Source organism: Mesoplodon densirostris, chromosome 9 (assembly GCF_025265405.1).
Source record: "Mesoplodon densirostris isolate mMesDen1 chromosome 9, mMesDen1 primary haplotype, whole genome shotgun sequence".
Taxonomy (NCBI): domain Eukaryota; kingdom Metazoa; phylum Chordata; class Mammalia; order Artiodactyla; family Ziphiidae; genus Mesoplodon; species Mesoplodon densirostris.
Window position 1 is genome coordinate 58,511,927 of NC_082669.1, and position 24,748 is coordinate 58,536,674.

Sequence of the window (24,748 nt, forward strand, 5' to 3'; positions counted from 1 at the left end):
TAAAATGTGCAAATCAATGTTATTCTAATACTTCGCTTTTAGAATTATTAATTATACAAATATGCCATTCAACTAGCGTATTAATGATTCCTTTAGAAAATGCAGCATTATTTTAATTTTATCACTCAAAAATATACCTCTTTAGAATATCACTATCTTAAAAGGATTTATTTAGAGAAGTTGCTATTGGAAAATGTTATTCTATTTTTTCGAACAATTTTTAGAATCTGCTTGACTTATAAAACTGATAACCTTCAGAACATTTATTATATATGTTCATTGTAGGATGTACTTTATAGATTATACTTGATCCTGTCCATTACATCAGAAAGATTTGTGATAAATCCTTTTACTTGATCCGTTGTTAGGGTCCCAAACCAACTTATAAACAAAAATCCCCAACGTAAGTGTTATTATATTTAAACAGGAACTTGGTTCTGTAATGGAGTAGAGACCCTTGTCACCACAGATCATGATAAAACTTAAGAAAATTAGTGTAGAGTCTGTCTTTATATCACCAGGTTACACATAAGCTATTTTGTCATTATAGTTATGGTTTAACACATCCATTGTCAAAAGTATGACCGAAGTGAATAGAAATATTTAAGCCCCAAAAGTTTTAGGGAATTCTGAGTCATGAAACTCAAGTAATGTTTCTCAAATTCTTGGGGCTATTGGTATCTGCCAACAGTTCAAAACTATAGATATAAATCTTAGGAGTCACCAAAATTAATTTTACCTTGTTTGGTACTTCCCTTGTAAGACCCCATTTCAAATGTAAGGGTCTTAAAAGTCTTGAATTTAAGGTGGTATCACAATTCCCTTTTAGTAATGTAACTGGAGAACTCTTATATGTAGTCCACATCTTAGTTTGGCACCTACAGGTTAATCCTGCAAGACTTTGATGTTAGTATATTCTGTGAAGTATTTTTTTTTCCGTGAAGTATTTAATGACGATATTACTAGTGTCCACCTCAAGACATATGTAATGGTCACATTCTGATTATCTCTCAGGCCCCAGTTACACAGAACATTATAATCAGAAATGTATCAGAGACGTCCAGTGTCATAACACTGGTTTCAATTAATTGCATGTACATTGCATAAAATCTGGTTTATAGCCAAAAGATGGATTATAAAGCAATAAAAACAAGAGTAGCTGAAGTTGAACACAAACACACACACTGAAAATATGGCATCTTTAAAAAAAATAAGTATGTACCATGATCGAAACACGATACCAGGGAAAGTGATCTGAAGCCCCCCAAGTCCTGAAATGGTTTGTGGTTTAGGCAATTTTTTTTTTTAATTGGCCATCAACTCTTCACTGTGTTCTCCTTTCCTAGTTCAATGCTGGAGTTTGGGAATGATGCAACTACAGCGGAAGGCTTCAGTGCTCCGTGGAGACAAAAGAACCAAGACAGTTAACTCAGGCTAACAAGTGAGTGCCTCAGACAAACTGAAAAATCCAGTCCAGCTGTTTTGCATATGTTTGACACTAACTGGCTTTTAGATTAAAAATATGACTTTCTGCCTCCGCAGAAAGTTTAAGTAAAAAATGGCTTTTTTTTTTTTTTTTAAAGAGCATCAGAAAGCTTTCATACTATGTATATACTTACTACAAAAGCTGAACCAAGCACACACACAGTAAGGGGGAAAACTGACTCCAATTGATAGCTGGTTTAAAAAAATAAAATAGGCAAACCAAATAATCTGAAAATAGGGTTTGTCATGGAAACAGCATATTAATGGGACCATATTCCCAGTAGCTTTATGGTTTTTCAGGCAAGTCTTATTTTGCCATCACTGTTGAAAGAAACAAAAGAATACACTGGCTTTCTATAGGCTACAGAATTTAAAATAAGTTGTTTTGTAAAAACAAAGCCTGCTGGTGGCTTAAAAATGTCTTTTCAAATTACTTAAATCCAGCATTTTAAAACCTGTCTGCATCAAATTTTATAGTTACATCATTTTAAGGACACCCACAATAAGAATGCTTTGTATTTATTCTTTGAATAGAGACTAATAATCTTAAAATTTTTTTCCAGAAACTATCTGGAAAAACTATCTATCTATTAAGACCTGTTTTAATTTAGCCTAAGAATTGCAATTTTTTGTGTGCCTACACAATAAAACCTTCTCCAATATCTATTAGATTAATGTAACAAAGAAAAAAGAACATAAAGTTGCACCTTGCTAATTAAAACTGAATGCTCTATTTTCAATTAGATTTAAGTTTTTCATTTGCCTTAAAATAAATAATGATGATGACTTATAAGACAACTGCCTTATAACCATGAAACTAACTCTATTGTATTAAAGGTCTTCATTTTAGCCCCTTGTCATTTTATCACAAAATGTTTTCATGGGAAAATTTAATATAGATATTTTTAGTGTATAAAAGAATAAGAGACTTGTCTTCCAAAGGTATTTGAGGTTTTCCATCTGGCATTCTCCTTTTCTCATAACCTTATTTCCATATTGTAAAATATATAAGTAAACTTTGTATATTTTATAAAAATAAGTGTGTATATACTTATGTATATATTTTATAGAGAGATATAGATATATGTATATATACACTCTACATATTATACACTTACATTAATTCTAACTAAGAGTAGACCAACTAGATAATTCCTCTAGGGAAGGTTCCTTGAACAATATAAAAATGGATCTTCAGAAGCAAACAACAAAACAGCCTTATACACCCAACTGCTGCTTAAGATGCTTATAAACGCACAGTCAGTTAACCATTTATTGATTGCCTATTTATGGTTTTGGAATATCCAAGATTATGGAAAGTATAAGATAATACTTCATAAAAATCGTGACAAAGATGATGGTTGATGATTTAAAAATAAACCTCCATATTATAGAAAGTTACATAAATTTACCCTTTTAAAAAAAAAGCTGTAATAAAATTAGAGTTCTCTTTTTAATAATCTTCTTTGAGTAAAGAAATAATTTGCAAACTTCTGTTTTATATTGCTACTGTCATGGAAGCAGATCTTTCCTAGGGACTTCACAACATCAATCACTACAATGCAAGTCGGTTAATTCTTTGGAAGGACTGGTCTGAAGGTTTAAAGATAGACTTTTTCATTGAAATTCCTGAATTTATATACTGTGGGATTGGCTATAGACACTATAAAATGTAAAAGTAGTTCATAGTGCATACAGTTCCAGCTCTATTATTTTCAGGCACGAAAACCGTATAATTTTGTACAAAACTTTGATTTTTTTATTTGCGAAATTAAAAATATGGTATTATATATATAAACTTCTATTCCTCTATAAATATAGATGATTTTGTGATAATGAACAGAATAAATGCATACCAAATTCAAAGACCATTGTCATTTTAGGGTATGACAGACATAGATAGATTTAGGTCCTAAGTACCGGCATTTTGATAAACTCTTAAAGTTTAAAACAATACAATCAGGAGGATTGCTTTTCTCCTCTTTTTCACAGAGAACTAAAGTGAATATTTTTAAATGGCTTTGAAAGATTTACATTTGACACATTTCTGTAAATCCAAAAAGGAGCACACAGGATTTAGTGCAGTAGACCTGCACACATTCTCCCTTTAGCATGCATGCCCATATTTTGTTTATTTCAGGAGCTAATCCCATCAATTATTCCACCTCCTTTACCTCCTGGAATCTTACCAGGTTATTATTAGTGATGTGGATTGTTTCTCCCTCAGAATGTGTTGTTGAATAATAATCGTAATAATATGTTGAAAGTGTACAAGTTTTACATTTTAAAGTTTCTGATATATGTCTAATTATTATTTGATTGAAAATAAGAAAGTAGCACTTCATTTTGAGGACGTCCATTACACTGAAATCTCCTTCAAGTTTTCATATTCAGTTTACCGTTTTGCTGTCCTGTTAAGGAAAGCAAAGATCAGCTCCTTAACAAAGCTTTCCAGGTGACCTAACATTTCCATTTTACAGAACGGTAAACCTTTATGCAGGCTGTCTCAATCCTAGAGGCAGGTTGCCAGGCATCCGTATGCAATTAGAATTAACATTTTATAACTCCCATCTTCAGTCTCTCCCAACCCACACAAAGATTCATGCTTCTTCCCAAATCTCAGTAACCACATCTTTCCATGACGCTGGGCAAACCCATACCAGGTTTTAGACGCTGGAGAATGAAATGAGCTCATCCACCAAAAATTAGACTTAAAAAAAGTTTGGCATTGGTTATCCCACTCACCCTCTAACCAACTTAGGTGGAAGAAGGGAGTGTCTGGGCGTTTGAGGCCAGAGCGAGGGAGGCTGCAGCTGCCAGTGCCCACATCCGTGGGCCTCCTCGAAGCTAGGGGTAAGGTTCTGGACAGTGAAAATTTCAGCTTCAGATAGTCTAAGGGACAGGCCTTTGCAATCTGGCCCCGACAAGGGCTGACTTGGGATGGGCGGGGTTCCACTCTCGGACTTGCAAGCTTTGTGCAGTTCTGTACCTTAAAAGCCCAGACCCCAGCAAGGACGGGGAGGGAGGGAGCAGACAGAGGAGCAGGAAAGTGATCCGGGCGATGCAAACCCCAAGCACTCCCCACCCCGCGTCAGGGAGGGGCGCGCCAGCACCAACAGAAGCAACGAGCAGTGAGCTCTGGTTTTCTCTCTGCGGTACTCTGCAAAGGGCAAGAAGAAAAAGTCTCAAATTGTTAAACCGCCCTAAATAATTACAATTTAAACCAAAAAAAAAAAAAAAAAGGAAAGTAAAAGAAAAACCCGTGAACGGTCGTCATTTAAATACAAATATACTTACAAAAATCTTACACAGGCTATTTACAATCATAAAAGCGTACAGTCCCGGTACCAGAGCAAGAGAGGTCTGTCCATCCTGCTCTGGCAGTTGGGCCCTCGAGTCCCTCTGCCCCCAGGGACAGAAGGTTTTGCAGGAGCCTTGTTGCTAAAAGGAGCCCGCGAAAGTGAATGGCTAGTGAGAAAGCCTCGAGTAGCCAGACTTGGCAAGGATTCCATAGGGCCAGCTTTTTGGGGTGGCTGGGACCAGGCCGAGGGCTGGGAATGGGCTGAGTCCCCAGTCTCAGACGGTGGTCTCCCCCTGTTTGCTATTGGTGAGCCTAGTGTAGAACTTCCTCCAGGAGTTGAGGGTCTTGCCGGACCAGATCCAGAAGCCTGACGTGATGCCCACGATCAGCGTCATAAGATACTTGATCATGAAGACTGTGAAGTCAGGGCTCATGGGCGGGTGCGGCGGGGCGCCGCCCGCCTGGAGGTGGGGGCAGGGGATAGCATAGCTCTTGCAGCTCTGGGCCACCCAGCTGCGCTCCCACTGGTCCCGGAAGGCCTGCTCGTAGAAGTAGCAGGCAATGACGATAGTGGCTGGCACCGTGTAGAGCACGCTGAAGACGCCGATGCGCACCATGAGCTTCTCCAGCTTCTCGGTCTTGGTGCCGTCGTGCTTCATGATAGTGCGAATGCGGAAGAGGGACACGAAGCCGGCCAGTAGGAAGGACGTGCCGATGAACAGGTACACGAAGAGTGGCGCCAGCACAAAGCCGCGCAGTGCGTCCACGTTGTTGAGCCCCACGAAGCACACCCCACTCAGCACATCGCCGTCCACCTGGCCCAGCGCCAGGATGGTGATGGTCTTGATGGCCGGCACGGCCCAGGCGGCCAGGTGAAAATACTGCGAGTTGGCCTCGATGGCCTCGTGGCCCCACTTCATGCCGGCCGCCAGGAACCAGGTGAGCGACAGGATCACCCACCAGATGGAGCTGGCCATGCTGAAGAAGTAGAGCATCATGAAGAGGATGGTGCAGCCCTCCTTCTTGGTGCCCTGCGCCACTGTGCGCGCCCCGTCCTCCGCGAATTTGTCGTTACACACCACCCGGTCCTCCAGCAGGAAGCCGGCGATGTAGGCCACGGCCACTGCCGTGTAGCAGCCCGACAGGAAGATGATGGGCCGCTCCGGGTAGCTGAAGCGCCTCATGTCCACCAGGTACGTGAGCACCGTGAAGAGCGTGGAGGCGCAGCACAGCACTGACCAGATGCCGATCCAGGTGCGCGAGAAGCGCAGCTCCTCCGGCCCAAAATACATAAGCCCGTACACCTTGGTCGGCTCGCAGGGCGCGCCGCAGTCCTTCTCCCCCAGGAAGTGGTAGTTGAGGTAGGAGGGCACCTTGAGGGCGCGCGGGCACGAGAACTTGCCTCGTTCCGACGCGCCGGCGCCCCCCGCGAAGCCGCCCCCCCGGTACCCTCCGCCGCCGTGCTGTGGGTTGCTGGTCCAGAACTCAGGCAACAGCGAGGGCGTCGGGGTGCCCTTGTCCGACGTGTTCTGGCCCACGCACAGCTCGCCAGCGCCGTGCACCGGGAACTTCTCGCACTTGAGCGTGTCAGGCCACTGGAAGCCGAACTTGTTCATGAGCGCCTCGCAGCCCTGGCGCGCGCGCTCGCACAGGGAGCGGCAAGGCGGCAGAGCCTGCTCCAGCACGGTGCACACGGGCGCGTACATGGAGCACAGGAAGAACTTGAGCTCCGCGGAGCACTGCACCTTCACTAGCGGGTAGAACTGGTGCACCTCGAGGCCCGCATCCTCCTGGTTCGTGTGGCCCAGCAGGTTGGGCATGATGGTCTGGTTGTACGCGATGTCCGTGCACAGCGGGATGGAGATGGGCTGGCAGTAGCCGTGGTCCGGTATGGAGATGCCCCGCTCGCCGTTGTACTGCTGCCCGCTCTGCTGCTGCTGAGGCGGCGGGGGCTGCTGCCCCGGCCCGGGCCCCTGGCCAGCCGCCTGCGCCCGGACCCCCAGCAGCAGCGGAGCCTCCAGCAGCCAAAGCAGTAGTAGCAGCCCGCGCGCCAAGCGCCCGGAGTCAACTGGGGGGGGACGGCGGCGGCTGCCCGCGTCCCCACTCCCCTCCGCCACCGGTCCAGTGCGGAGCGCCCCAGCACAAAGTTCCCAGCTTGCGCCGCTGGCGGCGGCGGCCCGGGACTTCTTAGGCGCCTCCTCCTCAGCCATACTTTCTTGGCTCCTTTCTTGGCGCCTCTCGGCTGGGGCTAGCTGTGGCGCGGCCGGCGGCTGCTCCCCTTGCGGCCGGGGCGATCTCCTCCCCGCCGGTGCCCTCCGTCGAGCCCGAGCAGTGCTCGGCCCGCTCCACCGGCTCCCGCTCCGCGTCCCGCAGCCGCCGCCGCCGCGGAAACTTGCGATTCATGAAGCGCGGGCTGCGGGGAGAGCCCGGGTGGCTTGGGCGCGCCGGGGTCGCGTCCCGCCTTCCTGGCCCTCGGCTAGCTGGCTCCCGGCTGGCGGCGCCGCGCTAGTGGCGGCGGCCGGGTAGAGCGCGCAACTCTCGGCAGCCCAGCAGCCTCGGCTCCCCCCTGCGCCTCCGCCTCCTCCTCCTCCGCCGCCGCCTGACCATTTGTGTCAATCCCTCAACTCGCTAGCTCTCCTCTCCCTCGCGCGCCCTCGGACCGGTTTCCAGGCGCCCCGCAGTCTGTCTTTCACCGGGAGGGAGGAGCCTTGAAACAGACGCGGAACTGGAGGCTCAGGGACCGTCGCCCAATCGCTGTACTGACTTGCCGGCGCAAAGGGCGCCAGCCGCGGTGTTCCCAGAGCGAAAGTCGGAGGCGGGCGGGTGAAGGAGGAGGCGGGAGAGGGAGGAAGTAGTATTGGTGCAGAGGCACCTCTCGGCACAAAGAGTGAGTTTGCTGTGAAGCGGGACAGGCTTGGTTGCTTTTGCGTCTGGGGAAGAAAGGGCGAGGACAAGTAGGAGAATGGTCCCATATGCTGCTGGAGATAATGAATAGGAGTCGGCGGACCGCGCGATTTAGCTTTTCTTTTATCCATTTTTGTGTTTAAAAATACTGCTCTTAACGCTGGTTACAAACAGCAAACCAAGTGCTTCGATCAGAACAGATACCTTTGACTTAAGGAACGCAAGGCTTCCTTTGAGTTTGTATCTGTCGAGGTTTTGTTTTAAATATTACTCTCAAATCCTAGAGCTCTCAGGCTGGGCTTGGCGGGCTTTGGACGCGCCATTTCCCCCCAGGAGAAGTTCACGGGATCGCTATCAAAGGAAGAAAAACAACCACCAAACACAAACTTTGATGGAATTTAAAAAGTAAAGTCAGATATACAGTCCGCTATTATTATCTTTTCTGTGGTCGAACTCCTTTTTCTCCTCTTTATCAATCCAGAAACAGAAGCAAAGAGAAACTGCCCATTAAATATTTAGAGAGAAAAACTTGAGAACCCGACGACCTCTGAGGGAGCAGAGGAAGCCCGCACTGCCTGAGACCCCAGAGGTGGTTCGGAGCCGGAACTGCGCCTGGGGGCAGCCTGGGCCCTGGGGGAGCTCCTGGGAGCCTTCCAAAGCCCTGAGACGCCCACGGACCTGTGGGAAATCCTGGGAGGGTCAGACCCGGGCCAGCTTGGTGCCACAGGCCGGGCTGCAGAGTGGTCTTCCACTCAGACGCAGAACTGCGGATGCCGGTTCACAAAACAAACAAAACAACACAATTCATCTCAGCCGACTTACATTCTTGTTGTTTTCGTGTAAGATTTTTTAAAGTGATGCTTTGACTACGTGACTCAGTTTTATCAATAAAATGCCACTGTATTATTAATTCTACCTAGGATTGGTTGACCTATGATTAGACTCTCTCTTGGTATACTTTTCTACAGTTATTTTCTATCTTTCGTTTATCCATTCATTTGTTTAATAAATACTTACCAAGCTCATATTATGCTATAAGCACTGTTAGGTAGTAGAATACAAAGATAAGCAAGGCATGGGCTGGCCTTACAGGAAGGCATAGTGCAGTGGGGCACAGAGATGTAGATCAGTTCTCTTGATGCCCATCCCAAAGCTAGAGGAGCACAGGAAAGCAGCCAGCCAGTGGAAATGGGTAGGGAGGGTTCTGGGGAAGAAGTGGGTGAAAGGTGCAAAAGACAGGAGCTCTGAAGTGCTTAAATTGCTGCAGGGGGAGGGGGGGTGGGTGTGGCTGAGATATTATGAGGAAGGCAGGAGAAAAATTTTAATCCATGCTAAAAAGTCTGGGTTAAATTATATAGACAACAGGGCGCTGTTGAGGGTCACTTTTTCCCACATAAGCAGGGGGTGGCTGAACAATATTGTTATATATCTGTTTGATATGTTAAACTCAACTAAAATGCAGCTTTTTTGGTCTTTTTTTAAAGAGCAATGCTCCTCAAACTGTGATCTCTGAACCAGCAGCAGCACCTGGGAACTTGTTAGAAATGCAGATTCTCCAGCCCCATCCATACCTACTGAGTCAGACATCCAGGTGAGTCTGATGCACTCAAAGTTTAAGGACCATTGCTCTAGAGAATAACTGTTGTATCCTTTTCTACACTGAGCACTATACTAATCATTTTGAGGTTAATTCTATCTTGAAATTGTCTTATTAGTGGATACCAAATGGTATTTTATATTGGGCCTGATCATTTACTGTCTAATCAATCTGGTCATCAGATCTACAAAATTGAATTGATCATCTAATTCCTGAGAATGCCTCAGACCACCAAACTGCCTAAGGCCACAATGACTGAACATAGAGCCCTCATTCATAAATCATTTAAATCATGAAACAGGAAATTCAACTGGAAGTAAAATTCTTCATTCTCACATAATTCATAGGATGGATTTTAAAAGACAAGACCAGCTGGATAATGTACCCACGAAAAAAAGTTCAGTTTATCACTATTCGCAGATACTCTCTTAAGGGCCCCAGAGTTTTTCAGAACTTTGCAGTGATTCAGCAGGTGGCTTCAGGATGACTGGGAAAGAGGGAAGCTGGGGCACAATGTCATTGGGAAGCTTAAACATTAGTCTACATGTAAAGGTCACTACTTTAGGTGAGGGTCACTTGTCCTACATACTAAAAGGTCACTGTGAATTTCATCACCATGCATGTTGGTGTCTCTAAAGATTGTGCAGTCATATCTTTACCTGTTGAAATGAAATTACATCTATTTGTTTCAGATATATATATTATCATTTTTCAAATATTCATGGATGTAGTAAATTCATAAAATTCATATTTGTTTTAAAGCATTTCTGGATTCCTATTTTTTAAAGAAAATGCAACAGGTATCATAATGAATGTACAACAGGTATCATATGTGAATGAGTGTGTGTGTATGTGTGTGTGTGTGTGTGTGTGTTGACAATAATTCATGAAAGATTTTGGTATTGAAAAGGAGGCTGGGAAGCACAGGTGTTCTCTGAGGTCCTTAGAGCACTCACAGTTCATAGCTATTCATTTTATCCTCCAGCATCCTGGCCCACAGTCTCCCGGGGACACCTTTTCTCTAGCCTCTCACCCTGATGCTCTTTCTTCTGCTGATAATGTCCCATGCTTAGAAACTTTACCAAGCCATGTTTCTTCTGTCACTCCTCTTGCGTAAAGACTACTCTGTCTTGTGTTCCATTCTCTCAAGGTCATTCTTGGTGACTGGGCTTGGTGAAAAGTCAATTTATTCTAGTGTTTTAATTACCAAGAAGCATCCAGTGTATTAAGCATCCACCATCACCATCACTTCAGATGCTTCCTCTTCTCCCCCAAGGGGGTAGGGCACAGGGAGTTTAGCAGAATGCAGTTCTGTTCCCCAGAGTAGGTCTGTCCTGCTTCAAAAGTTGTTCTCTTGAAATATGTGAGCTTCTTTTATCTTCCACTGGACAGTGAAGTTTACTAGGGAGGAGGCTCAGAAGTGTAGTCAGAGCTTAAAAAAAAAAAGTCATTTTTGCCAGATCATGGAACCAGAAGGAACCCAAAATATCATCTAGGGACTAGTTAATTTTCTCCAGTTTATAATTAAGAATAGTAGACCGGGCCTCCCTGGTGGCGCAGTGGTTGAGAGTCCGCCTGCCGATGCAGGGGATACGGGTTCGTGCCCCAATCTGGGAGGATCCCATATGCCGCGGAGCGGCTGGGCCCGTGAGCCATGGCCGCTGGGCCTGCGCGTCCGGAGCCTGTGCTCCGCAATGGGAGAGGCCACAACAGTGAGAGGCCCGCATACCGCAAAAAAAAAAAAAAAAAAAAAAAGAATAGTAGACCCAAAAATGTTAAAGGAAGAGATACAGGTTAAATGGCCTTGTTTGGCATGAATTTTGTTAAATGCTTATTTTAATCCTTTCTATATTCTTTTGAGTAGCTATCGTTCTTTTTATTTTTTAAAAAAATCAGTTTTCTATAGAAGTTTTCTCTCAATGGATTGTGTAAAAAAAGACCTTGTCAAAAAATTGCTTCCTGAGAGTTATTTTCCAAAGTTAAAAAAAAAACAAAACCTAGGTTGTCTTATCTATTTTTTATACCAATACGTTATTTCATTTATCAAACCTACGTGATACAGAGGAAGATATTAAAATCAGGAACAGTTCAGGGTGGTAACCAATAAAAATTAGTGTTATGGAAGGTCTTTTGGGGAGGTGAGAATAGCAGTGGGTAACAAAATGTAAGAAGGAAAATATGAGCAGCATATTTTGACATTAATCTAAAATATATTATTCTCTCATATATGGTGGAAGGGGTTGAGATCCACAGATAAAAATTACTAAGTAAGTATGAACTATTATGAACTTGGTAATAAAAATATTTCAATTAGGTAAAAGCTATAAGCATAACCCAATTCCTCCTTGATACTGATTCTTCAAGCATCAGTCAAGTTTTCTTATATCGAAGATCTTGTTTTATCAGCCCTTGCCCAAATCTTCTGAAGTTTCTCCAGACTGCTTATGTCAGGTTGAATATGGATAATTACCAGTTCCAATTACGTACACAGACTCACCTGGAGTTAAGTGACTGCTCCAGGTGCAACCTGGCAGATATTGAGCTGCTTTTTTTTTTTTTTTTTTTTTTTTTTTGCAGTATGCGGGCTTCTGTTGTGGCCTCTCCCGTTGCGGAGCACAGACTCCGGACGCGCAGGCTCCAGACGCGCAGGCTCCGGACGCGGACGCGCAGGCTCAGCGGCCATGGCTTACGGGCCCAGCCGCTCCACGGCATGTGGGATCTTCCCGGACCGGGGCACAAACCCGTGTCCCCTGCATCGGCGGACTCTCAACCACTGCGCCACCAGGGAAGCCCCCAGACCTTGAGCTTTTAGGTGAGTTATTTGTTGCTGGCTTGTGGGTGGCAGGATTGAATTGTCCTTGTTGAATAACAGAGATAACACAGGTTAAGACTAAATTTTTGAGCACCTACCATAAGTATTTGGCATTGTTTTTCTTAATATACACTATGTACACTTAAACTTTACTACTTTTTGAGGTAGGTAGTAATTATTATCTTTTTTTAATAGATCAAGAATCTAAGGCTCAAAGCAGTTAAGTAATTTATTCAAGGTCCCATAGCCAGGAAGTGCCAGAGTAGGCCTTGTTTGTGACCAAAGTCCATGAATTTCCATTGGTAACATTACGCAAACATGTCCTCTTCTAAAAATTATAGAAGAAAATAATGGTTTCTGGGTGTAGATCATGATGATTCCTCAGTATTCAACATAGTCTTCTATACCAGGATCTAAATGTATCAATGCTGGGACTCACTGAAGAGTTATATCAGCATTTTCCAAATTTTTTCTGTGAAATACAATATCTTCCCCAAAGATGGTCTGTGAAAAAAATTTGATCAAATAAGTTTGGGAAAAGGCCACACTCTATGTCCTTACTGGGGATTCATGTTAGCCTAATAAAATCTCTGAGAAGTCCTGAGGTAAAGAATCCTTTTTAAACTTTGTCTTACCTAGTATTTCCCACTTTTGGGATACACACACACACACACACACACACACACACACACACACACACACACGACAGCTTGACACTTATGCTTTTCATAAAACAGCTTGAGAAATGTTGGATTAGATCTAAGATATTTTAAAACTCAACTTTATAAGGTTGGACTCACGCCTCTGTATCACTTTTGTATGTTAGGAACGGAAAGTGAGAACTTGGTTTACTATGCTTTGAGTGTCTGATGCTTATCTTTGAATTGCTTGTGAAGAGATATTGATTGGTTCAGGAGCTGGTAGTGATTAAGAACAGCTGGGCTATGCTATTCCCACCTTCCTCGGAGGCATCACCTGAGGTCTGTTATATTGTCTTTGTAGAGACACTTTATCTAAGCTTTCAGCATAGATTTCTACTTCTTTCTTCTTGAATTTCTAACCCAGGAATTATGGCAGAAGCTAATTCTTAACTTCCAAAACATCCATATTCTTTTGCAAAAACTCTAAAACTAAATGTCTTTTCTTTCTTAATTTTTTTCTTCGCTCTTACACAAATCTGTTCTTGATATTGGTGAGATTGTTCTTGGATTCATTTATACACAGAACCTCAATTTATAGGCTCTCTTTGAAAGGTCCATCTTTTGAGGACATATATTGCTTTCCCTAAAACAGCTTATCAAAGGAGACTGTCAGGTTGACTCTCCTGACTTTTATCTTACAGGGCACTTATAGCCGATTAATATTAAGATCCTAAACTAACTTATCTTTTGTGAGTCAGCCATAATTTGTTAGAATTTACATTTTAAACATGGTTAAGACTTAAAGGTTGAATATAGATGGGTATATTCAGTAGGTCTAGGTTTGAATCATGGATTACTTATACACAAATCTCACAGATCACATTTAAAAAAAATAGAAGTATGAAAGGAAGAAGAGATCACCATCATTGAATTATCATCAGTAAGGTTGGGTAGTTATTACCCCCAAATCTTCTTATAGTTCAAAGATTAAACTATAAAAGAAGATTTTGCTAAATATATTACTTAAATCTTAGTTTAAAATACAAAGAGCTATCTCAGGACTCTGCTTTAATGAGTTCTGTTGTCATTATGCAATTGGAAATAGTGTATACTATCTGGGAAAACTTTTGCAAAACATGTATGCATTTGTATTCGATTTAAAATGCAGTCCTTCTGTGAGGCCCTGGGAAAGAAATATAGATGATCCCTTGTAAATTAAAATGTTATGTTTCTTAAAGAGGCCTCTCTGATTGGCTAAGATGTGGGGAGCATAGTTTGGAGTCATTTTGGTGCCGAAAGAGGTTTTTAAGAGTGCAAGTAAAACTTGTGCCTCTGGAAGTGAGCATGTCTGCTCTCCCTTCTGGATGACTTGACATTTTGTGTGTGGGGGGGAGAGATAATATTATACATCTTTTAACATCATAGTCTGATCAAATTGTGGGTTTTTTTGTTTGTTTACTTGCTTCCTGCTTTAACCTGAAATCCTCTGGCTGAAGATACAACGTGTAAGTCTATCCATGGTGTCTAAAGTATTAGTAAAAATTCTTCTTAAAATAACATCTTTGGAATTATGATTAAGAACAAATGGAACAGGCAACCAGACATTTTCATTGAGATCTGACATCTCTTTGGACAGAGTAAAGAAAAGCACTGGGCTATTCGTACTTTACTAGACATCTAAGGCGAAAGAGATCCTAATACTTGAAAAACAGTGAAAAAAGAAAAAAAGATCATTTTCTTCCATGAACGTTATCGTAATATCATGTACCTGACTTAATCTTCACAACAACGCTGACGCAGGTAGTTAGATGATGACCCGCAGTTCGGATGCAGAAATGGAGGCTAAGATGTTGCCTTGCTCACCCAGCTGGCCATGGTGGGAACTAGAATTCAAATGCAGCTACTACATGCATTACCATGGCAGCACACCCAGGGAAACAAGATAGATCCCACAGCTTTTGTAACCTAATTAAGTTCGTTAGAAAATCCAAAACTCTGCCAAGAATCTACCTCTAAGACAGTTATTTGGATGTTTTAGTATAAAGGATATTGAACGCCACAGGTCACTGTCAGATGGCCACCTATGATAAAACTCGAGAAATAATGGTGCATTTTAGATGGGGGAAGGTGTCTGTAAGGCGGCAGAAAAATAGATTCAAAATGTAGCTTTCCTGTGATCTAATCTGATCCATGGGTAGACCTTTAGGGGATATACTCACCATTCTTACATCTATTTTGCATCAGAAGAAAAGCCCGGACACTGGGGTATTCTTTGTGCTCAACAAAAGGCACTGTCATTTCTTTTATCATGGTGAGTTTTCTTGCTTTCCGGAGACTCAGTTTCCTCATTTATAAAATTAGGATGATAATCTAATGAATACCCATTAGATTGGGTATCTTGCTGGCTTTTGCATACTGTAATTCTGATCACAACAAAGAAGTATGCATGTTTATATTTAAAAGTCAGAGTATTAATCAATAGGCAAATGCATTTGGTAAAAACTGCCTTAGCACATTGATTTTAGGAATCTCTGCATTATTGATCTGATAGGTTGGAATGCAATCGGGGTCCATTTAAACCAAGGGCTTTTCTTTTCAGCTTTCATTTTCCCTCAGTTCTCTCAAGAACAGAAGTAAGAGAAGTCCGTGTTGACATGGGCTCATGAGCTACCCCTTGGGGCTCTGCAGTGTGTGGAGTTTGTATGTCGTTCTGTTTGCTGCAGGCCCTTCAGATTAACACAGACTTTTAGCTTAGAAAGAAGAAAGTAAACTTTGCCATCATTAAAAACTGATAGATGTTTGAAAATTATGCACACAGATCAAGGTTGGATCTGATGATTTTGATATGGTTAATTTTCCCTTTTACTCCATTGTTTCCTCCCAGACCTATTATTTTCTGAATGTTCCATATACTTATTGCTATACAACAAACCACCTCAAATTTAGTGGCATAAAATAATAGCCATTTTATTATGTTCACGAGTCAGAATTATTATGTTCATGGAGTCAGAAATTTGGACATGGACAGAGAGAATGACTTGTCTGCATGAGGTCTGGGAACTCAGCTGGGAGGACTCCAGCAGCTAGAGGTGACTCAGGCGGTTGAGGGCTGGAACAGTTGGAGCTGGAGGATCCGCTTTCAAAATGCTTGGCCCCTAGGCAGGGACACTGGACTCTGATGGGACTGTCAGCCACAGTTGTTGATGTGGCCTCTCCAGCATGGAAGTCTTGGGGTAGTCAGACTGTACAGACTGTAGTCAGACTGTACTGGAACTCTTGTTCCAGCCAACAACGCAGAAGCTGCATGTTCTTTCATGACCTAGCTTTGGAAGCCACATAGGGTCACTTCCAACGTATTCTAGAGTCAAAGCAGTCACAAGCCTGATCAGATTCAAGTGGAGGAGACCTAAACACCACTTCAATGGGAGCAGTGCCAAAGAATTTATAACAATTTTTAAAACTGCCGCACTAAGAAATCTGAATTTATAAAATAATTTTATTTTATATTATGAAGGTTAAAGATAGCTATAATAATAACATTTGCTGAGTGCTTACTCTTTGCTAGTTAATTCTCATATTCATTCTTTGAGGGATGTCCTATTATTATCTCCATTTCACAGAGGAGAAAAATGAGGCTTAGGGAGGATAAGGAACTGGCCACACCCTACTGAACAGGAGAATGGAGGTTGAACTGAGATTGTCTGGCTATAGACTATAGGAGCTTCAACACTGGGCTATATCATTCCTTCTTAGCTAATTAGAGCAAAGCCTTTTAAGAACTGTTAAACAAAAAAATTAAAGCTAAGGGCCCTCACCAAATATTAAGAAATGTTTTGCATACAATTGTTACTAAGACAATTGTTACTAAGATGTGGTGGTCTTGGACCAATAGCAATTGGACAAAATGTCTCACCTCTACATAGACACCTGTACATTGGCAGAGTATTTTCCTGGCAGGATTAGACAAGCTTAAACTGGTAGAGCTGGAAACTTCCCCAGGAAGAATGAGGTGAGTCATGGAGTTTGAAGGTTACTGTATTGTGACTGCTGGGAAATCAGGCTTTCGTGTTTGACTCTTAGTTGGATAACATTCCAAAGTTCGGAGATAGTTTTGCATCCAGAATTTGGCTGTTATCAAGACATATTCTGACACAAAGTTATTTCATCTTTCAGGGCAATTAGAAAGTAGATAGCTAAAGCACAGAGATACAAAGCTCCCGTTTTTTGACCTCAGTTTTTACACATCAGACCAAGTAATCTGGCAGGTTCATGTCCTCCAAAAAATGTAAAATTGCAGAGAGACCCACCTCTGTAATGAATTAAAAATCTGTGTCCTGCAGGAACCCGGCTTCTTACTAGAATACCTCAGCATGCAGGTCAGATAGTGTAACCCTTGCGACACCGGCCTGGAAATGCTAAGAGCTTGGGGTGTAGTGAGCAACCCCACAGTTCTGTGGCTTTAGAACCAATGTGGATACTGAAATTTCAACCCTGCCTGCCCTGTTTCCAGTGAATTGGTATAGACAGGAAATGGGATCTCCTCTAGCTTCTCATTTCCATCCACCCTCAGCCACTCTCCCTGCTGCAAATGGCTGTCATGGCTGCTCTGTCCACCCCTGACCACCAGAGACTTCCGACATTGTTCCTGCTGCAGGGCTGCCCTCTCACCAGTCAGTCTCTGATGGGACACACAGCCCTGCAGGGTCCACTGCTTCACAGAGCCACCGTCCTCCTCTCCAGCACTGCCCAAGTTTAAAGAGATTTTTTTGGACTATGGTAAGAAAGAGCCTTCATCTAATCTTGGCATCCAAAGGTAAACAGGGTCTTTGTACTTGACTCTTTCTACCATCAGGTAATATAGGATGTTTTCCAAAACCTGAGCAATTCAACCAAGAGTCTCCACTCAAAGCATTTCTCACCAACATGGAATCCAAACCTACCATGGTCCCTTAACCCTCCCGCCCAACCATAGTAAAGTCTCATTCTTTCCCAGGCACTTCCCAAAGAGTGCCTGCATCAGTCTTATATTTCCATTTATTCATTCATTTAGTAAATATTTATGGACCACTTACCATGTGCCAACTACTTCACTTGGTGTTCAAAATACAGCACCAAGCAAGGCAGGCATCTTCCTGTCTTCACAGAGCCTTCATTCTAGCACTGAAAAGGACACAAAACAAATACACCATTCATTATACATGCATACCTGAGTTCATTCCAGTTGGTATAAATTATTTTAAGTCTTTGGTTGGGAGTTATAGACAATTCTGGATAGTTTCAGGAAAGAACAGAATCCATGGGAAAGTCATAGAGATGTCTAACAGAATACAAGGAAGAGATAAACTAGTGCAGGAGTCAAATTAGCTCTACCTCTTTGGCAGGAGTTTATGGGTCTTCCTTCTGATGTGCTTCATTAATGTAACTTAGTTATCAAAGCTCCGAGTCTTCCAGTTCAAAAGGGAATGTCTTTGGTCCATCTTAAGGTTAGTGTCTGCTCCTGGACTAATGCATCAGAACCAGGGAAGCTGGTCTTAGTGTACAGACACTGTTGAGGGGCACCCCTGAATAATGGGTTAAGACCCCAGAGAAGATGTAAGGCAGCCTCTGCAAAATTATTTATACAACAGAAGTTGGAATGGCCCCAAGAGCATCTGACCTAATTTTGGGAAGGGGGTGGGTTCAAAGAAAATTTCATTGTGGATGGCAAATATAATCCCATCATCTAAAGGATGAAGAGGATTTAGCTAAGGCAAAAGGAAAAGTGTGGGAAGGAGAGAGAGTGGGGCATAATGATAAACAGGAATGGTATCTGTAAAAACTCAGGTAAGGAGTAAGACACATCTGAGGACCCATGAGAAGCCTGGATTATAGCCAACAGCATATCTGAACTGGTGGACTGGAGGTCTTATCTTCAGCCTCACAAATGTTTGATCAGCCCTCCCAGGAAGCCAGTGGGACACCGGGTGGCCAGTAAGGGCACTGCTGAGTACCTGGACAGGGCATCCAGAGCAGTCTCTTTGCTACTGTTTAGTAATAGACCTAGTTGACACCTCTCATTTATGACTATCCTTGCCTTTCAGAAAAATACTCATCTTCTTTACAGTGTCAACTACAAATTGGCACTTGCCATGGGCAGTTGCCATCTACCTCTACAAGGTTAAGTCACGTGATTCTGCAGCTGCTGACCTTCAACACCCCCTGAAGGGAATTCAGGGTGGAGAGCAGAAATGAGGCACTCTGTGCTCTGGAAAAACTGGCAGAACAGGTCTTCAGATAGTTAGATATTTTTAGGAGCTGATTTTATGAGTGCAATTCTTGCATCTCCTCATATCTAGAAAAGCACTAAATTCCTTCATGGTGACATCTGCTCCTCGTGACTAGCAGAAACCTCCTGCAAAAATATGTGCTTGATTACATGTACTCCCCCTTCACCAAAATCACATATATATTGACTTTCCCCCTACCTCTTTGGAGCAGTTTCTCAGAGCTATCTGAAATGCTGTCTCCCGGGCTATAGTCCTCATTTTGCCCCAGATCAAACTTAACTCGCAACTCTCACATTGTGCATTTCTTTAGTCATCAACAGAAATATATTGGCTTTTTTTTTCGAAAAAAAAAAGAGGCTGATTAAAATTCACTTCACCTACTTTCTCTAGATTTTATAGATATGCTACCTGATCTTTGTATCTATAAAACAGACCTATATAAATTCTAGCTGAATTTTAAATAGTTCTTAAAGCAGCTCTTGAATTTTAAGAGTCTATAAAATTACTTTCCTATTAACCTAAGGCCAGAAATTGAGCTGTTTTGTTTTTTTTTGGAGAAGTAATAACCCTAGGAGTTACGTAAGATGATCTGACCAAGATTTATTAACACTTTAGGGAATAATTCCAAATAGCTATTGTGATAACAGTGGTGATTTGAGCTGAGCAAATGTGGAAGTCTGTGGTGGATTAAAGTGGACCACAAATTCCTTGTCGTTCCTCTCATTAAGAGATGGAGTCTATTTCCCCTCTCCTGAACCTGGGTTGGCCTGGAGAGTTGCTTTGACCAGTAGTGTAATGAAGGGGAAGCGCTACTGTGCTAGCTTCAGGCCTAAGCCTTCAAAAGGCAGGCAGTTTCTGTTTTGTGCTCTTGGAAGCCAGCTGCCATGCTGTCAGGAAGCTCCAGGACTACTGAATGGTGCGAGAGAACACAGACAGGTCCCAGAGGTTGAGATTCCAGCACCAGCCATGCTCCCAACTGAGTGCAGCTCCTGGTTGATCTCTGTTATACCCTGTGAGCTGGAGAACTAACTGCCCAGCTCAACCCACAGAATTAAGATATCATAAATTTTTGTGTTTTAAGCCATTCAGCTTTGGGGTGGTTTGTTACACAGCAATAGCCACTGAAGAGGTTCCATGTGGATTTCTTTTCCATTTTTTCGGGAGGCAGTGGATTTTTTTCTATGACTCTAATGTCATAGAAGCCAGCAAAGAGAGTGTGCCATGAAGAATGGAACAGCCTTAGAGGAACTGAAAAGACTTAAACCTCTTGGTGGATAAAGGGAAGTATTCCAGGAAAGAGAGAAAGGCTGAGGTACGCAGTAGGATGGGAATGTCAGGAGAGATGTTTGTAAGTGATGGAGTGAAATTCTCAAAAGGTGGTAAGGGAGGGGTTTCTAGCAGAAGAAGGGGTTGATTTAGCCTTGGGAGGGAGGAGGTCACCTCTTCCCAAGAAAGTGGGACTGACTGGGGAAGAAAATCCAGGGAATCCTGAGGTGGCAGGGAAAAAAACTGAAGAAGCTGACATCAGAGGATGGGATCCCAGTCAAGGAAAGGTAAAGTTCGTATGCAGAGGAGGAGGGAAGCCAATGATTGCAATAATGACCTGTTTGGAAGAATACCAAGAATAAATAAATAATAATAAGTAGGCAGACTAAGTATGAAAAATCTTAAATCATAGGTGGCAATTCACTGCAGTTGTTCTAGCAGTTGGAAGAGAAAAATAAATATTTAATAGAGAAAGTAAAAGCTGGCAGATTTGACCTCCAGGGCCCAATGCCTTTCCCATACGTAACTCATCCGAATGAATTGCCTTTTCATTCCTTCTTTAGTGGAACTAATCCTCAGCACAGTGTCCACAACCAGGGGAGAAGGGACACGTTCCTGAAACAAGGGAGATGGCTCTTCTGAGACCTAAAGATTCCCCTCACTCAGGAAGTGGGCAGCATCTGAGCAAACCAGTGGGTATGAGTCCCATGTTTGGTAGAAGTGGCCACATGGAAGCTCTTCTCTTTTTGATGACCCTGGAAAGTCTATTTCATGTTCTCTTGAAAAAGGAGAAGGGAGCTGAACGTGGAAATCATTAAATGTTCTCAAGTGTCCTGTCTGCACCCCTGAGGAGGAATCACTCTTTTATAGTGTGTGATTTTAGCAATGATATCACCAAAAGTATTAAGCTAAATATGAGATGAGATAATTTATAGGGTTTAGTAACACATGACACTGGATGTATTCTGCTTCTGTAGCTCATTAGCTGGGTGACTTTGGACAAGTTTATTTAATGACGCTGAGCCTCAGTTTTCTTATCTGTAAAATGGTGGTTATGAAAATAGCTTCTCCGATTATCTCACTGGCTGTTGTGTAAGGATCAAATGAGATAATGAATATATAGGACACTTTGAAAGCACTCTCCAAATATAAGGTATATTGCATAAGTCACTTGTGAAAAATATCTTTGCTTACTGTAGAAACTCATCCGAATCCTGAGACAAAATAGTAGGAGAATTTTACTCTTCCTTCCCCAAAGCACAAATGAAGAAAGGATTTTTTAATACTTTCAGGCGATTCCTTGTTGGACTGTGCATGGAACGGATTTGTGATTTGCTGAGCTTCTGAAACCCTCTTTTCCAGTCACTCTACTAAAGTACCGGCGAGTTATCCACCTAGATTATAAGTGCAGTGGGGTTGGGGGCAGGATGATTGGCTACATGGGAAGATTCTGTCTGGAATAGGGTTAAGTGGATAACCACTGACATAGGAAAAAAGTCTTTGGGTGGCATGAGAAAGAAATAGTATATTTTCAGACAAATAACGATTATAAGTTTGATAGCTGCACAATGTTCTGGTTTAAAGACATAAACTCAGTGACCAGATCATGTGCATTTGAATCTCAGCTCTGTCACTTACAAGCTGTGGGACCTTAAGCAAGTTGTCTAACTTCTTTGGTTTTCCTCCCTGTACAATGAGGAATGTAATGGCACCTCCTTCATGAGGTTATTGGGAGGAGTCAAGGAGTTAATATTTATAAAACACTTGGAACAATGCCAGCCACATGCAAGTGCTACATAACAATTTATTAAATAAGTTATGGGGCAGATGGTATTTAGTACATCAGACTCCACTTAGACCTCTATGTTTGTTTGCTAATTAGATACACTGAAAACAAATTTTAAAGAGCCTGTGTGTTTACAGACCTAAATGTAAATATTTTCAGAGACATCCCCTGTATTTGGTGTGAAACCTTTACATGAACACATTACAGAGGCTTTCTTAAGACATCAAACCAGGTTTGAGAACTGTGATCGCACATGTGCTCTCAGATTGGGCAATGTGTTTAACCTTCACGCCTCAGCTGCTCTCTCTGTAGTAATGCTATAAAAAATGCTTGCTTCACAAGGGTGTCATGAAGATGAAAATGAGATAATGTTTGTAAAACTATTAGTGCTTGTCTGGAGAGGCGCCACCTAAATGCAGACTGTAATTATTAACATCATCTGGTATCCTAATGGTGACTGGCTTAAATGCCATTATCTTACTAAATGACTAAAGCCAGTCTTAGAAATTACAGTGTTGGGTGGTTGGATAGTTAGGAACATAGCATCAGACAGCTTCCTGCATGAAGGCTGTTGAGAAGGCACCACCGCTTTGCTGTGTTAAAACTCACTAGCAGCGCTACCTGGATTCCCCTGGGGCAGACTCTGAGAGCTTCACCAGTTTGCAAATATGGCTCTCTCGGGGTTACCCTCTGTCGTTCCTGAGTGGTCCCAAGTCCACAGGAATCTGAAGCGGGAAGATTTGGAGCGTGAGTTTCCTTCCTGAAATTCATTAGCCACATGGGCTCACAAAGCTTTTTAGAGTGGTTTAAAATTTTGTGGAACCAGTGATATTAATCTTCTCCTGCCTGTTCCAGGTTTACATGAGATAGACAGATAGGTGACAAATGCTTATTGAGTAAATTAATAAAAACTGATAGAGCTGGAAAATCTTTCTATAAAATTCTGCTATCCCTTGGGGGCAGAATATTCCAAAATGGGAGACATATAATTGGTAACAGGCAAGGTGATTTTAGGTGGTACACAGATGAATATTATATATATGTATATATACACAAACACATATATAGACACATACATATACACTTATACATGTGTGTCTGTATACAAATTAAATACTAGGACATAAAACCTGTGCATTCATGGATATTATTGCTTAGGCAAAGATAAAGTTGGTAATTGAAAAAGATGGTTGGCAGTAACTAAAAAAATATATTTGACTTAAAGGAAAAGATTAGGTAATTAATAGTAATAGAAAATAATAATGCAGTTTTTATAGCAAAAATCATGACTAACCTTAAGGAAACTCCATCTTAGAAGAAAGATGAGAGAGCCTCTGTTCGTTTCAGATTTCTGAGTGCGGGATTTAGATCTCAGGGCAGAATCTAGAGAACAGTGATTTCTCTGGATTGATGGCCTCTGTCTGCAAAGTCCTTTTACATGCTTTTGCTTATTTTCAGATCAGGCATAATTACTTCTATTTCATAGACAAGGAAACAGACAGTGTCCTTGAAAAGTGCAAGAGCAAGCTGGCGAGTGAATAAAAATCTGCACATGTTATAATACTGTTTAGGGAAAAGAATCATATGCGAAATGGTTTTTACAAAGTAGAAAACTAGTTACTAAAACTAGCGGTCATTCATTTAACTCCTTGGAAACCGACACTGCTAATGGTGGTCCTGTTCTTCTGGGATCTTTCATGGATCATGTGCTGAGCGCTGTGCTAGAGCTGAGGCCTCAGTGGGCATTACCTGGTCTCTTACTTCAGGGGCTTAAATCTGGTCATAGGTTACCCACTACTAGCCCAATTGGGCCTCCAGTTATGTTTTGCTTGAATAGTAGAGTGTTACAGTTTTTTTAAAAAATGTGTTGTTAGTATTTAAGAAGCTGGAGATTTTACATAAATATCTGGTGCCCGGCGTTGCTTAAAACCATGTGAAGATCTGGCAAGACCAGGTCTCGGGTTCTTGCTTAGTTGGCCTTTGGCGGGGACTCTGTGCTCTCTGGGCCAACACAGTCACTTGCTGGACTCACGTTTCTTTCCCTCCTTTACCTTGGAGAGCCCAGGCGCAAAGAGTGGTACAGACAAGTCAGCAAGTCTTAACAAATCAGCCCTCGCCAGGGAGCAGCAAAATGAGCACAGTGGACATTAGCCTAAAGTGTAAAAAACACAAGTTGGGAGAAATCAGCCATATTTTCATGGAACCTAAGGTTAAATATTAAAACAAATGATATATCATGCTTCCTGCAAAATATTTTTACTGCTTTGGCTGTTTCCAGAATTCTTCCACACAATTTGCCATTCACACCCCAACTTTGAGAAATAGACTAGGCAGGAATTATTATCCACATTTTATTGATTAGGAAATTGAATATCTAAAATTGAAAGAAGTTTCCCAGAAACAGAACCTGAGACAGGGATTTGGGTGCTGTGATCTCTTGAGCAAGTGCTCTTCAGGAAAATCCTGTGGGGGAAGGAGTGAAGCAGGAGAGGTAGGGAGGCGATGGGGTCTCAGATCAAGACCAGCAGGACCTGCAACGTGGGGGAGGGCTCTGGAGCTTTAACCACCCACAGAGTTGTTCCTTCCTGGGGCCGTGGTGCCAGCATTTTGTACCACTTCCCAATCAGTCATTGGCTGTGACCTCCCCCCACCAACTTCCTGAGTGAGGTGGCTCCTCTTTTTAGCCCAGG

General features: G+C 42.5%; 1 protein-coding gene and 1 long non-coding RNA gene across 2 annotated transcripts in view; one reads left to right on the top strand and one right to left on the bottom strand.

Moving 5' to 3' along the window:
- Nucleotides 1-1,350: 1,350 nt before the first annotated feature.
- The window catches only part of LOC132496506 (uncharacterized), a 102,025-nt gene continuing 78,627 nt past the window's right edge, over nucleotides 1,351-24,748 (top strand). The window contains exons 1-3 of the long non-coding RNA XR_009533418.1: nucleotides 1,351-1,441; nucleotides 9,175-9,281; nucleotides 11,865-12,099. This is a non-coding gene — a long non-coding RNA (uncharacterized LOC132496506). The remainder of the gene's footprint in view (nucleotides 1,442-9,174; nucleotides 9,282-11,864; nucleotides 12,100-24,748) is intronic.
- Nucleotides 2,895-7,493, bottom strand: FZD1 (frizzled class receptor 1). The gene has a single exon (XM_060108387.1). The coding sequence runs from the start codon at nucleotides 6,994-6,996 to the stop codon at nucleotides 5,062-5,064; it is 1,935 nt and encodes a 644-aa protein (XP_059964370.1). The 5' UTR covers nucleotides 6,997-7,493; the 3' UTR covers nucleotides 2,895-5,061.

Coding starts and splice junctions, on each gene's coding strand:
- FZD1 (XM_060108387.1), bottom strand. CDS start 6,996: ATGGCTGAGGAGGAGGCGCCTAAGAAGTCCCGGGCCGCCGCCGCCAGC.